Below are 15,187 nucleotides of genomic sequence, written 5' to 3'. Positions count from 1 at the left end.
TACTGTTACACATTAGACGTGAGCTACTAATTCATGAAATCTATTGAAAGTTGTGACTATATTTAATGCTAACAAATAAAATGTTCTTCCGACTTCAAAGGGAAAATTGTCGGACGTCTTCCTACGACCTCTACTTTAAAGTGACTGCTAAATATAACCTCATACGTACATGTAACACATTAAATATTCCAACAACACTCACGTTAACGATGCTTCCTATATTTAAAGTAAATGACAATTCCAAACAACACTTACAATAGATAAAAATTGGTAAGTAAATAATATAAAATCATACGCTCAAAGCTCGTTTCTAAAAACACCAAATATATATAATAGTAGTACCAAAATCGTTATTTTATTACATTAAAATGGTTACAGAACAGGCTAGTACACATTATGTATATTGTATCAAAATATTTAAAAGTATTTACAATTTCGTCACTGAGTGTTATAGACGTTATTAAAAAATTCTTAAAATCATGTATAAATTAAAACAAATCACAGTAACAAGGTAATGCTCGATAATTACAATGTCTGATAATTCAATTGTTACAATATTTACTAAGCCACAAGTTGTACATACTCTTTACATTGGATAGATTGTGCGTACTGCATGCGTAGTAATCAAAAATCAAATAAAAGTCAATTTGGCAAACGTGGAACTATGTTAAAATATTTTCCGATCGGTAATAAAATGCGCGAAAGGAAGACAATTTTTATGTGATTTTGTTGACACTACGAGAGTTTTAAGATTTTCGAAAGATGTAAACATCGTAACTAGGCCTTTTCTGGAATCTGATTCCTGTTTGCTCCTAAAAGATAGTCAATTTAATGATCTAATAAATGATGATTATTGTTATTGCATTATTCAATTCAATAGGGACTTCAGTCGAGGCCAGGCCCGAATAGCAATAACCAGATTCAAATAATAAAAATGGAAATTGTTATTCTAGTTGAAAAAGTAACCCAAATGAGGAATTACATGTATTTCATTACTTACAACCGTTTAATAAAAATTCAGTTTCAAATACGAGCATCACCGGTGATAACAATAAATAAAGAATAACAAAAAAATCTTAGACAAATTGACTAGTTTAAAAAAATATACACAAACATTGATTTTATAAATCTGTAGAATTTTTTTAAAAATATAGTTTAAAAATTCAATTTTCGATATAAACTTTTAAAAAATATGCAAGGTTTTCAGATAATTTTCGCCTAAACGATTAAACGGATATTTTGTGACTACCCGTTGAGCAACAACACGAATCAGGTCCCACCAGATTTATGTTTGATTTACTATGAAAAAATTGTTGTAATGTTGTTGACATCTAACGTACACATAAACACATTACAATGGAAATGACAGTGATAAATACTGATTCTAATCGTCGACAGTTTATTATATCGCATTAGTTGGTAAAATTTAAAACTATTTTTACAATACGTATCTTAAATAATAATAAATGCACTTTTAGATAATTTACAAACTGAGAAATTACGTTAAAATAAAATATACAAGTAATGATTCTCTTGGTGTCTGATTATTGTAGAACATTGAGTTATTTATTGTGAAACATTAATAAACTGGAAAAGACATTTATTGAATTGTACTTTAACAATTGCAAGATTTTGGTGTGTTTATAAATAACGCTTAAAACTACACCACATTTCAGACAATACATTGTGATTTTCTGGGCTATTAACTGAGATTAGATTTGTTATAATTAATTGTATTTACATCGTAAAATAACATTTATGAGAGCAACTACTAACACATATGGACTTAAACCTACACCGGCCACAGAGGTCGATTAGAACATGACTATCCGATGAGTATTGGCAAATATTGCACATTTTATTATGCATACAATAATAATCTATCATAAGCTAGCTGTGATTTTTACAAAATACAGTTTTCATTTATAAACTCACACATAATAGCCATTGGTTTAAATGTGTTTAAAAGAATAAGAGTTTCAGACCTAATAATTCATGATATTTTGGATTTTGTCTATACAATTTTGAAAACAATTTCAACATTAATCTTGTTACAAATAAAGGCTAATTTAAATTGTGAATAAAATAAATGGTTTCAAGCAAAAAATTGTACATTTAATATAATAAAAGAGAGGATAAAAATAGTAAATATAATCAGTATGTGTGCGTTTATAAATAGATTTCATATAAAATTTAACAAAATAAAAAACTTTAACATTGTGATATCAATGTAAGAGCAAAATTTCTTTTAAAATTTTAGTGACCACAAAAATACAGAAAAAGAATAATTTTTAATTCATTGAATTGATATTTCAGGTGGAAATATAAAAATTATTTTTTAAAGCTTACTAGTACAAATGGTTGTTGCTCTAAGCAATGGCAGAAAATCAGTAACAAAATAACCTAATCAAATTATTAGTAGTTACATATGCATTTTGTATGACAGTGAGATTCTTTATTACGAGTAATATAGCTAATGTATTAAAGTTCTATTCCTATATAGTCACATTTTGTGTATTCATAAATACTTCAAATGTATTATGTAATACATATTAGATGTAAATTGAGCTTTCGATTTATACAAATAAATAATTTACACTTAAGGATATCATTATGTTTATGTTGTAACTATATACATGCACCTCACATCAAAATGTTTTATAGTCCAGTTTTTAACTTTTTATATCACCTCACTGTACAGTTTCCATCGATGGTGGCGGAAGGGAGAGCAACCGTTGTTGGACAACTCTTATTGGCTTCGGCGGCCTCTTTTTCCAACCTCGCCTTTTTCATTACATAACCGGAACCTTGCGAACTACGTTTTAAACGTATCGGGGTCACTTTTTCAGTTCGTATCCTTCGCAAGGCAGACGAGGATTCACAGAAAGGGGTATCTATAGCGAGTGGGTCGGGCGCTGAAGGGTCGTAGTCGAAGGGGTCCACAGGCAACTCGGCGCGAACCGCTGGCACCGCACTCTCTCCGCATTTCTCCTCTCCCGCGTCCTTTTGTCGCTTAATTTTTATAATTAACTTAGTAGCGCTTTCACTATCACTATTAACCACTAAAAGTTTTTTGTCCTTTTTCTTCTTGCCCTTATCTTTTTTTGGCTTTTTGGGTTTTTTGTCCTCCTCAAAGTCAGCCATTACCATACGGCGGTATATCATACTTTCACGTTTCAAGTCTTTCATGCTAGGTGTGGGTATTATTTGGCTTTGTAGTCGCTTCTTAGGGGGGCGGAATTGGCAGCTTGATGAATCTTCAGGTACTGGTTGCACTAAGTTTGAGCCAATCTTTATTTTTAACTTGGGTGCAACAGGCGATATCTCACTGGGCGAAGGCGGGCTTGGTTTCGAAGGAGCCACTCGCGTTCGTCTCTTTGGATATTGCCCGAGACCAGCTACGAATTTCGATAACTTTACATTATCTGACAAATCTATGTCGCTATTTAACTGCCGTAACTCCCGAGATAGAGCACTGCTCTTACGTTTTTTCTTTTCCACAGCCGTTTCGGTCATTTTGTAATCTTCTCTGGTCGGTATGCTTGTCATGGAAGCTACGGCTTTTGGTATCGTTATAACCGCTCGAGCTAGGGGCTGAGGTGCTACAGGTGGAGGTACGATTCCGACATTTGTAGTATTAGCAGGATCGTCCATGTTCATATCTTGCGTCCAATATTGCCGCAGTAATTCTTTTTTACGCATACGTCTCAAGTTTGTAGATCCAGTTGATGAGACAGAACCAGTGGACAAGTTCAGCAAACTACTATTGGGATCGTAGACGGGGGCAGGTGGTTTTGGTGCTGCCGGCGGCGCTGAGCTAGCCGAGTAATTTGCATCTAAGAAGGGTCCTTTTATTTTAACTTTTAACTGATTTCTAGAGTCGGATAAAGAGACCTTTGGTAATTGGGGCATAAATGAGTCTTGATGAATATTTATCGTGTCTGGTATTGGGGTGGTAAGTTCTGCGTCTGCTTCTTGGTTACTTGCCATTTTGAGTGCAGTATGCAATTGCTTTTCTACTTCCTCGTCAATATCAGGTAAATGCTGATCAGCAGTTCCACTAGCAAATTCTAGCAAATGACTGTGGTAAACGTCACTGACGGCTGGAGATTGAATTTCTGAAGCGTTGTAAGTCCGCATATCGACTGGTCCAGGTAGAACTGGCTGTACATGTGAAAAACTCGTATGTTCCAAATTATCAGTATGTGTGGGCGAATTAGATTCGTCTTTCTTAATTTCAAGCAGACAATCTTTATCCTCTTTGATGCTGATGGATGCACTTTGTGGGCTGGAGATTTGTGGCGATTGTGATGATTCTTTAAAACTATGCTCCGATTTACGTTCGTCTTTTACATCTATAGATTTTCGCCGGTCTCGCAATGCTTTAAGATCAACACCATCATTTGCTATTTCTTCTTCAAAGTCGTATACTGTACCAACAAGTTTACTTTGTATAGAATTTTCCATATGGGCGCTAAAAAGGTTTTGTGCACCCTGAGCACGACTTTTTGAACGACCTCGTCCCCTTTGTGTTCTATTGCTTCTGTTGCTTGGTCTTTTAGTTCCCTTTGGGACATCTACTTGTTTTGGCGATATACCAGGACTCTTCCCGGATAGCTTAAGTGAATTCTGTTTTGTAACTTTCAGTGGTGATTTAGAATCTGGGGGTTGTGAACTCTCAGTATTTTCTGCTTTAATTGTTTCTCGGGTATTGCTACCATCGTTAAATGAATCAACACTTATACTGGGACTTGATGGTGCGTTAATTGATAGCTTGTCACTACCTGTAACATCAATATCTTCAGATGGCGAGTCAAGTGGCTTTGATGTTGGTGATGCTATCATTGCTCGTGTTAATGCAATATTTTGGGAGGATGTCGTAAATGCTGCACATATATTGGAAAATATCGGTTTTGGTAATGGTGGCATCAGTGATGTAGCCGAATAAGATAAGCTTGGAACATAAAGGCCTGGAGCAGTTGAAGATAATGACAGTTGCGATGATGGACATGCTCCTGGAGGAAATATGGGCAACACCATAGGACCTAGATATGGAGACGCAGTTTGAGGATAATTCGCATATTGGTTCAGAGACATAGCAGGATCTAAGGGATGTGAGTATGGTGGTATAGGTGGGTAACGTTCTATTTCGGAAATAACACCTGATCGATGGCGATCGCATGAGATATGAAGACTGGTCTTTTGAGAATTAACAGAGCTGTCAGAATTTGTGCTAGATGCTGAAGAACGTCTTGTTGTTATCTTGCTCTCTTGCCACTTTGATTCATGATTTAGATAAGGTGATGACACGGTAGCACAATCTGAATGTATTACAGAATTATTATTATCATATGTATGATTGTCTTGAGTCAAATCATTGTCAATAGAATGGTCCACCACTGATAAAGACTGAGAGTCATCACTTTGCTTTGAAATTGATATTGAATCACCAACTTCAGAGATGGAGTTAATGTCAGACTGAGCAATAGATGGTTCTTTAATATCATCAGTAAAAGATGTAGTATCATCATATTTCTTATCAATTTGCTCCAATTGTGAATCATTCTGTAAGATAGATATAGCATCTTTATCATCATCCATATAGTCCATATTGTTTTCGTTGTTATGGTTAGAATGAGATACTTGTTTCTTCTGATTAAAATTTTGAAGTAGATCAATTGTGTTTGGTACATGATGGATTAATGGTATGTCTTTAATTGAGCTTTTGTCATCATCAATTAATGAAATTACTGAACCGTCTTTTGGACTATCAGGATCACTCTTAGGTGTACTCAGACCTAAAGGAGGAACTTCTATTTCTATTTCTTTATTATCATTGGTAAAGCCATCATCTGATACAAAATTTTCAGGTTGCACTTTCTTTGAACTTAATTGCATTCTTAGACGGTCAACTAGGTTTAAAGTTTCTTGGGCACCTTGTTCTTTAGAATCCTCCTTAAAAATAAATTCTGAATATGGTGGAAAGACTTCAATTTCATAATGATCATTTTCTCTAGGTTGAGGTGAATATATATTTCTGCTCGGAAATGTATTTAAAGCAGATGGAATTTTAGCACTTTTTGATATTTCAACCCCTTGGACATGACTTGAGTCTTGTGCAATAAATTTTTTGTCAAGAGTAGACTTTCTATTATTTCTGGTCAATGTATTCTCAACATCAATAGTATCCATTGTAAGAGTTCTTGCATCCATAGGTGTTTTGGGTGATTTAATCATAGTGTTTTCATTTAGATTTGCTTGAATTTTAGCAATCATTCGAATACTACTTCTATCTGTAAAATCAACATCTAGAGATTTATCTTCTGTCATATATTTCTCGTGATCGCCTGGTTTTTCGACAGGAGGAGGATGAACATGAGGACTGGGAGCTTGTGATAGCCAGTTTTGGTGGGTACTAATAGTTTCGTCATCAGAAATATCCCTTTTTTCTTTAATGGGTGATAAGTTAGAAACTGACAACGATGTATCATTTTCAAGTGATTTAGTTTCACTTTTAAGTTCAATATCTTTATTATCAAGCAAATCAGGCTCTTCGGTAATTTCTTCTTTAGGTGACTTACTTCCAGAAGGACTTTTAATTTTGTCAATGATTTGTTCTGTGTCAATTTTATCAAAGGTCTCATCCTCATCTTTAATAATGTTCTCCTCTTTAATTTCATCAACTTCATCTTTTATCGTCTCGTCCGTTTCCCGTTGCGTAACAGTAAGTTCAATGGACTTGCTGCCCTCTTCTTGTTTGGGAGAGAGAACGTCGACGATCCTGGGTGATTTTCTTGCTCTCGATTCTGAATTGTCAGACATATTTCCGCTTCCAGCAGTGCTTCGGGTCCGAGTACACACGTTAGGGACCGCGACCATTGTTCGACTCGATTCCTCTCCTTCAATAGCCGGCGATGAAGCCCCACACTCGGACCGCCGTTCGGAAGTTTTAAGCTTCTTGTCTGGGGTCTTGTGAGTGGATTCATCTGTGATAGTTTTGGCTTTGCGACGTCTCCGAGGTCGAGTAATCGAATACCTAGATCCTTTAGAACTATCGGAGTCACTAGAGGCACTAGTTGAAGACAGTGGTTTTGATACCTTGTCAAGAAAGGGCAAATCCACTGTTGGCCTAGAACCTGGTGGCGAAAACATCGATGGTTGCCTCGGAAACGGTTTTATTTCTCGGGCTTTTGCAGTAGGTTTAATGCTTGGTTTTTCATTAATTTCATCAGAACTTGAGGAGGATGTGTAACTGCTACTGCTAGAATTAGAAGAAGAACTCGAACTTTCATCTTGGATAATTTTAGGTTTTATTTCTTCTTTCTTGGGCGACTTTATTTCTTCTAATCTTTCATTTTCTTTCTTTTTATCAGAATCTGGTTCTACCACTGGAGCTTTAGCCCCAAGGCCACTCTTTATATGAGCTGCTGCTTTTTTAGCTGCCTGCCTTTGAGGGACATACGCAATAGTTTCTTTTTGATCTTTAGATGATTTTTTTCTGCTAATTTTTGCAGGTTTTGAATCTTTAATTTCTTTTTCCTTAGCCTTGAGCTTTTGTTTATTCTTCGAATCATCTCCACTTACTTGCTTTTCACCAGGAGTATCATCTTTTTTAGAAGCAGTGGTTGACCGCATATTTTCTGAAGCCTTTTTAGCTGCTTGTCTTTGGGGAACAATCAAATCAGTAGGATTATCTTTTTGTTTAGCAAACTTTATATTCTCTTTTGTTTCATCATCGGAAACATTGGATTTATTTGTGTTTTTCTTGTCCTTATTATTCTGTTTCCGTCCTCTCTTTTTAGGACTTGCTTTAGAGTCATTGGACTCTGCATTAGCTGATTTCTTTTCAGGTTGACTAGGGATAAATTCCTTCATAGCTGCTTTTGTTCTAGGTAGTGATTGCATAGAATCATTTTCAGTTGGAGATTTTTCAATCTTCATCTTGCTTTCTTTATTACTTTCACTACTATCAGAATAAATATCAACTGGGAACTTGTTGTTTCGAGTAGATCTAATTGGAATCAAATCATCACTATCTGAAACAGAGTCTCCTCTACCAGCAGCCATTTCTTGTTCCAATTGCTGAAGAGTTTTACTACGAGATTGATCTTTATTTAATTTAGTTTTTACTTTTTCATCGTCTGAACTACTTCCAACAACAGCTTTTGAAAGTGGCACTTTCTTTTTCTTTTGTTCACATTTTTTGGGAGATTTTTTACCTTTACCTTTCGGTGAAATCTTTTTCTTGGCAGTGACCCGTTTTTTAGTGTGTGTTGTTTCGTCCTCATCAGTGCTGGAGCCAATTGTTCTTCCCCGATACTTTGAAGCTCGTCCAATCTCAGTACCGCTTTCTTCACTAGAAAGTCCAGCATACATACCACCCCTACGAGAACCATTTACATAAAGTTTTTTATAAGGATTTGAAGATTTTGACCCACGGACCAAGCCATTTCGGTCTCGTTTTTTGTCATCACTAGATTCCTGTGGAGCTATTCTAGCTAGAAGATCATCAAAATCATTTTCATGGTCAGGTGCATTTGGACCAGAATATAACCTGTCATATATAGAGGGTCCATGATTGGCTTCGATTATTGCCGTCAATTCCGGTGTTGGAATCGTTGAATCCGCAGATAAAACAGCTATTTGTTTGTGAAATGTTTGCTCGCGCATTCGGAAGTAAGATCTTGACAATTTTTCTCGTCGGCTTACCATATAGCACAAGTTACGCACCCTTTCCAAATCTTGCCGAAGTTGTACAAATTTTTTCATTTTTTCGAGATCAGCCTGTTCTTGTCTATGTGTCAGCAATTCATTATTATCCGATTTAGGAGGAAGCAAAGGTCTATTATGACCAGCCCTTCTTTTTAATTTCCAATAATTATAAATATAACTGACAGCATCTTGATCAACATCTAGGTGAGAACTAATATCATTGATACCAATGTGTTCATCAAACTCTGCCTCAATTTCTTGAAGCCGCGCCGCTCGAGCTTGATTCTTTTCTTCTGAAGTCATATCTTTACGACGTTTTCTTTTAGCTTCCTCTTCTTCTTCTCCTGAACCAGGACACTTTTCCTTTTTGGAATTAACACTGTGTTTTTGACAATATGATCGAAGTTTTACACCATCATCAGCATTTTCATCCTCAATTATTGCCCGCATTTCTAAACCATATTTAAATGCACAAGTAACATGATAAGCCGTTTTACAAGTCTTTACAGAGCATTGTATACAAGCCCCTTTTCTTTCACGGCACAGAACACAAACTAGAGACCACCTTGACTGAGGAATGGAACCTATTTTGGTGATGGGCTCCATTTTTTCAGCACAACCAATTGACACTTCTGGAATCCACAAAACACAGCTCACATGGGCCCATTTATGACCAGATGGCGTACATTTCATGGCCCCGCTCACATTGGGGCATAAAACACAATTAGGTTTAACACCCGCGCGGCAGGGTCGACACAACCATTGACCTGGAAATATATATTATTTTATGACAACATATTTGCTTATTTGGTAAAATTTGGACAGTAACTGATTTAAACAACTTACCTTCTGGAATAACTGTAATGCCATAGCATGCCTGGTGGACACATATATTACACTCATCACAAAACACCATCTCATTTCCATCTTCAGAGTCTGGAGATCTACATACATCACATATTACATTTTCATCATATTCAAGACCTAACCCTTCTTCCGATTTTATTATTGATTGTATTTTGTCCCATGTTCGTACCTGGAGATAACATTTACTTAATAACAGAGCAACAATTACAAAAGTGCATACAAAAAATATAAAAGGTTGACATTAAACATATTTTTATGAAAAGCAACATTGTATGATATACTATGATTTCATAATTAGAGATAATTAAGTATTAAATATTAATTAAAATTATTATATCTGTAGTACTTATATAGGTGATACAATGCACCATCTATCATCGTCATATCATCTACATTTTCTACTCACTGTATAATAGTTTTTTAGAGCAAGTAATAAGATCTATATAACTAAAAAAAATTCAACAATAAGAATTTTGGATCAATTAGTTTTCACACTTAAGCCTATTTATATATATTTCCTATTAAACATACCTCTAGTTCTTCTATTACTTTTTCAAGTTGGTCTTCTGTAACTGCTGTGGCACCGGCTCTAGCGCGTTCTGCATTTAATAATTTGAGCCAAGCCATGTCAGTGGCATCTAGGTCATAGCTACAAGCAGACTCTGCTTGAGATGGTGTTGTGCTCAGCACATGCTTATCTGGCAGGTAATGAGCATCTCTGCTAAGGTGAATATATTTATCCTTAGGTCTGTAAAAAAAGAGTAAATTATGATAAATTCTAATAATACCACTTAGGTCAAAGGGCAATTGGCAAACAAATAAGCTGTAGTTTTTTTCAGAGCTACATCAACTTATAGACCTATTACAACTAAACCACTTACATAATTATAATAAATTTTCTATATCCTATCCTACCTTAGTATATTACAGATATTTATACAACAATTGTGCATGGAAAGATAAAGATATTTAGTGTAAACTATAAAATGATTTAAGTTAAAAATATTGTTATTATATATACTTACAGTTTGAATTCTTCAAATTTTGGTGGTTTCGGATTTTTTATAATTTTAACTTTGGGGGCTGGCAAAGAATCTGGATTGACAGGAACCTGTACTCCTCTCTCCCAATCTTGCTTCCATGTGTCTGTGATTATCCAGTAATCGCTTGGTGTTAGTGGCTCGGTATCAGCCAATTTCATCATTGAAATGAAATCCTTCCTGAAATTTTGGTATACTCCTGTAATAACTTCTCTTCAACAAAATGGAAACTAAATTTACATATTTTTCATTCATTTACAATAGTATTTTCAAATGTATATGAAATATAATAAAACTCAACATCATAAATCAACACTAGGTATAAATATGTAAATTATTTTGCAGTTTTATTAAGATTAGATAAACAAGGTAATGAGGGTATCTAATTTAGAATAATTCAAATCTCACAGAAGACACATATAGAAAATAAATACTAAGCGCCTCATCCGGAGTATCTTAGTGGAGTGACATTAAAACAAGTTAATATTCATTTATTTAAAAATATTGCATTTACAAGTACACTATCATGTGTATGATTGAGGAGTAAATGTTATAGAAACCTTCAGCAATTGCAGTCACTTGGATGTATCTAGTGATATTTTTAGCCACTATTCTTATTGAACCTATAGCTATTGGTATAACAATTGATTGGTTATTTCTCCAATGGCTGATGTCTGTTTTGAGTAGGACATATACAATATAGTTCACTCACTCAACTTTTATGTCTAATGATAAATTATGTTTTATTATTTATTTTATCAACATATTTGAATGTACAGTATAGAATATCCATAAGATTCAGGCTGTTTAATTTTTTTACTTGTAGTTAGGTATTAAATACTATCAATGCTAAAGCCAAAACTCAAATTAGACTAAATGAACCTATACCTTTATAAGCAATCAATTATACAATTTGTTAGATCTTCGCTTATAGCTTAGGAAAAGACATAGTAAATTTTTAGTTCATATTAAGACAAATATTAAATTTAAATATAAAATAACTGGTTATATTTCTTACAAGACTTTCATGAGTTAGGCAAACTTAATTTACAAAACTCCTCAAAATTAAACAAAATGCATATCCATACATACTAGGTAAAGATTCTGTATACAACAACAAAAATTATCATGTTAATTAACGTCTATGTCATAAATATAAACTTCTAACCCTTGGATTTGGATTATATGGAATTTTTCTAGATTCAAATCAACAATTGCAGATAATTTTATATAATACATACAGTAAAAATATTCCTAAGACCAAAAGATATTTATCAATAAATAACCCCTTGGTGTTTATTTAAAATATCATTGCCTAAAATGTCTTATAAAGTCAGCAATACTTGCACATTTTCTGTAATAATATAATGGTATTCCACTTATAATCATACAAACTATGTAAATAATAGTAAAAGCACATATACCTACTATTATCGCTTAGCACAAAGTTAAACATCACAATACACTCGCATGTTTGGTATATTTTTGCCTTTGGTAGCTAGATAAAGAATATAACAATGCAATGCAATCTTAAAACTATAAACACATTACAAAATATATATTTTTTTATTCTTAAGATACAATAGTACTAACAATATCTTCTAATCAGCTAAGACAATTGCATTTGCTTCATATAATTACTGTATCTTCAATAATATTTTAAGATTAATTCTTCTCTTACATTACTTCTAAACAATGTTTCACAAGCAAAAATGCACAATTATAATATTTGAAACACAAACCTGAAAAGTTCTGCAGGTGCCTCAGAGGCGTTTCTGTTATAAATTGATGACATCTTGAGGTCACTAACTGGACGAAGCTGCCAGAGTGCGTCTTCAGACTCCACTCTTCGGCGCTTGGAAGTGCCTGCCTCGTCCCTGCGGACCCCACTAGCCCGCTTTGTGCCTCTCACCGACATCTTATAAAGTTTATTCACAACCTACATGTTCACGACCCCCACACTACTTTACATTTTGAACGTGGTAATAACATCGTATAGAATGTCACATAGCTTGCTACATATTGGTACTTCAATTTTCCACAAGACACAAACAGGAACAGCCTGAAAAAGATTAAATAATGTTTAAATATACTAAACAACAGGTTTGTTACATTATTAATGACTATCACTAGCATTGTTTAACACACACAATTTACCATTCATTTGAGACTTTACAGCATTAATAACCGTAAAAACTTTAGATTTATGCACCATTACACTAGTTAAGGGTTGCAATGTAGAGTAAAACTGTCCTTACTAATTACTATATGTTTTTAATGTCTGTAAAAAAACAACAGCAAAGGGGAATTCGATACATATTTACGATCGCGATATTAGTGTTTTTACCTGTTTTACTACCAGACTATTCTAGTAAAACATGATTTTAGCACAAAAGAGGGAAATGAATAACATTCTGGTTTGACGTTTCACTATTGCATGAGTAAAATGTATGGCGGGCCTGTGTATCGTTCGCCAGAATTTTGTCTAACAAAAATACAGCGGCAATTTAATAAAATTAACTCTCAAAATGAAGTCGCTGCTTAAACACACTTTTTCTCATCTAATTTTTAACTTGTGAGTTTTAATTTGTCGTTCTATAACAGTAAATATTTATCACAAAGATATTCTCCATTGAAACTACTTAACAAAATTGACAACATAGATAGCAGCACTGTATTGTTGCCAGTTTGACGTTTGTCCTACGCATCATTTCGACTCGCAACTAGGTAGGAAAGGGATATAACATATATTTACATTAATATAGTTACAGGTATACATATTACAACAGGTCGATTTTATATACTTAATCTTTGTTATATGAAAGAATGTTTTCTCAATACATACATTTTCTGTTATAATAATTTCGCGCCATTGATCAAAAATTCACTTGGGTCACGTGACTATTACATACGAATCATTAAGACAAGCCTAGTAAAATGGCCAAAACGCACATCGAGTTCATAAAATGTCATGGGTTCCAAAAACTTCCAGCTTAACATTAACATTTAGGTAGATTCCAATGTTCTTTAAATATGATAAACTAATCACTAACACAATCTTCAAACATAAATACAGTACATAGCGTTATTAATCACAATAATTTTACATGAACTTTCGATGAGGGATATCAATAAGCAGTTTCAGAAATCTCACAGTAGTTGGCGCTACTAGTATTGAGATTTGAGCATCAGAAAATATTGCCATCGCAAAAATTTCCTACGATCATAGAGTAGACAATGTTGTAGTATATACAATTTTTATAAATTATTATCCAGCCACTGCCCTGAACGACCTAGCGGTTTAATAGTGACGTTGTTAAACCATACATTTAACCACTAATACCTTATAATTTAGCTAATTATTAGTACTTTATGGTTTATAGTGGACACTTTGTGTAGGATTCAGAAATGAGACTTATCGCTAAGTGTGATTTCCGTATGTCAAAAACGTATTGAATAATGGATGAATAGTTGAATGACATACGGAAGTCATACTTATTGTTATACTAAGTCTCGTTTCAGAATCTTGTTCTCAGTACTCTTAATAAATATCAGCATTCAGTATTAACAGTTTAATACTGTTGTATCAACTTATACTTTTTGACAAGTAGTGATATTAAGAAATACTTTCGTATAATCAGAATGAATTTATATCAACGGCTATAAGGAACCTATACTTTAAAATACCCAAGTCCCAACGTTGTTTATGTTAGAGATGGTTGGATATAATAAGCCAGACGAGAGTTACAGCTTGCCTGCTGTTTAAGTTTAAATATTTAATATTCATTTATACTACAAAGCAAATATATTTTATTATCGCTTTATTCTTCTAACAGAAATGACTAGATTATTTGTACGTACAAACATACTAAGTGTTATTATCTAAGACGATGGAATCTTATTTGAGGTCCATAGGGACAGAATTAATATTTGGGCCCTTAGGCCCCTTAATAATCACATGCTTACTTAATACTGACTGTCTTCAAAACTATCAGAAGTGTATTAGAGCGAATTCGCAAAAGCGACATTAAATGTTCTATTACTTTTTAAATATAATCAACACAACTATCTCATTATAACTGTCAAGATACCTGTATATTTAGAAATAAATACAACTGCTTACTTTCAATATTTATTAATTATTTGACAAACTTAAAATAAAAAAAATACACAAACATGGATAAAATCCTTAAATTACTTATTCTAGACCTTTGTACGTTATTATGACTGTTGTTTTATTAACAAATTTGGTATAAATGAAGAAAATAATAATAATTTGATTACAATATACTATGATTAGAAATAACACAATTATTTTAGTATTCAGTAAAACTCTTGTTAATTTTTTATATCAAAACATGGCTTAAAATTAGTAGACATACTTTTATGATAGCATTAATTAAGACAGAAATACATAATATTTTCTGTTTTTATAAAATACAAAAGTAGAAAAATATAAAGTTACGGAATGCAACAAAAATGAGATTCTGAAGTTGTAAAATACATTTTGGGATAATGAATCAGTCATATATAATAAAAACGTACAATATATGATGTATCTAAACTTA

At 33.5% G+C, this 15,187-nt stretch overlaps 1 protein-coding gene across 3 annotated transcripts; it reads right to left on the bottom strand.

The window, feature by feature from the left end:
• Window positions 1–2,153: 2,153 nt before the first annotated feature.
• On the bottom strand, window positions 2,154–13,742 carry LOC123719010 (PHD finger protein rhinoceros). Of its 3 annotated transcripts, none has more exons than XM_045676096.1 (6): window positions 13,465–13,742; window positions 12,362–12,681; window positions 10,605–10,799; window positions 10,111–10,327; window positions 9,559–9,748; window positions 2,154–9,479 (listed from the first exon to the last, which is right to left on the bottom strand). In XM_045676096.1, the coding sequence occupies exons 2-6, from the start codon at window positions 12,535–12,537 to the stop codon at window positions 2,686–2,688; spliced, it is 7,572 nt and encodes a 2,523-aa protein (XP_045532052.1). In that variant the 5' UTR covers window positions 12,538–12,681; window positions 13,465–13,742; the 3' UTR covers window positions 2,154–2,685. The 3 variants fall into 3 exon arrangements, with proteins under 3 accessions (XP_045532052.1, XP_045532053.1, XP_045532054.1); XM_045676097.1 differs by lacking the exon at window positions 13,465–13,742 and adding an exon at window positions 12,770–13,235; XM_045676098.1 differs by lacking the exon at window positions 13,465–13,742 and adding an exon at window positions 12,967–13,235.
• Window positions 13,743–15,187: the final 1,445 nt, after the last annotated feature.

The sequence above is a fragment of the Pieris brassicae genome, chromosome Z (assembly GCF_905147105.1).
Source record: "Pieris brassicae chromosome Z, ilPieBrab1.1, whole genome shotgun sequence".
Classification (NCBI taxonomy): Eukaryota; Metazoa; Arthropoda; class Insecta; order Lepidoptera; family Pieridae; genus Pieris; species Pieris brassicae.
Note: the sequence above shows the minus strand (reverse complement) of the source record. Positions and strands in the feature narration are given on the sequence as shown.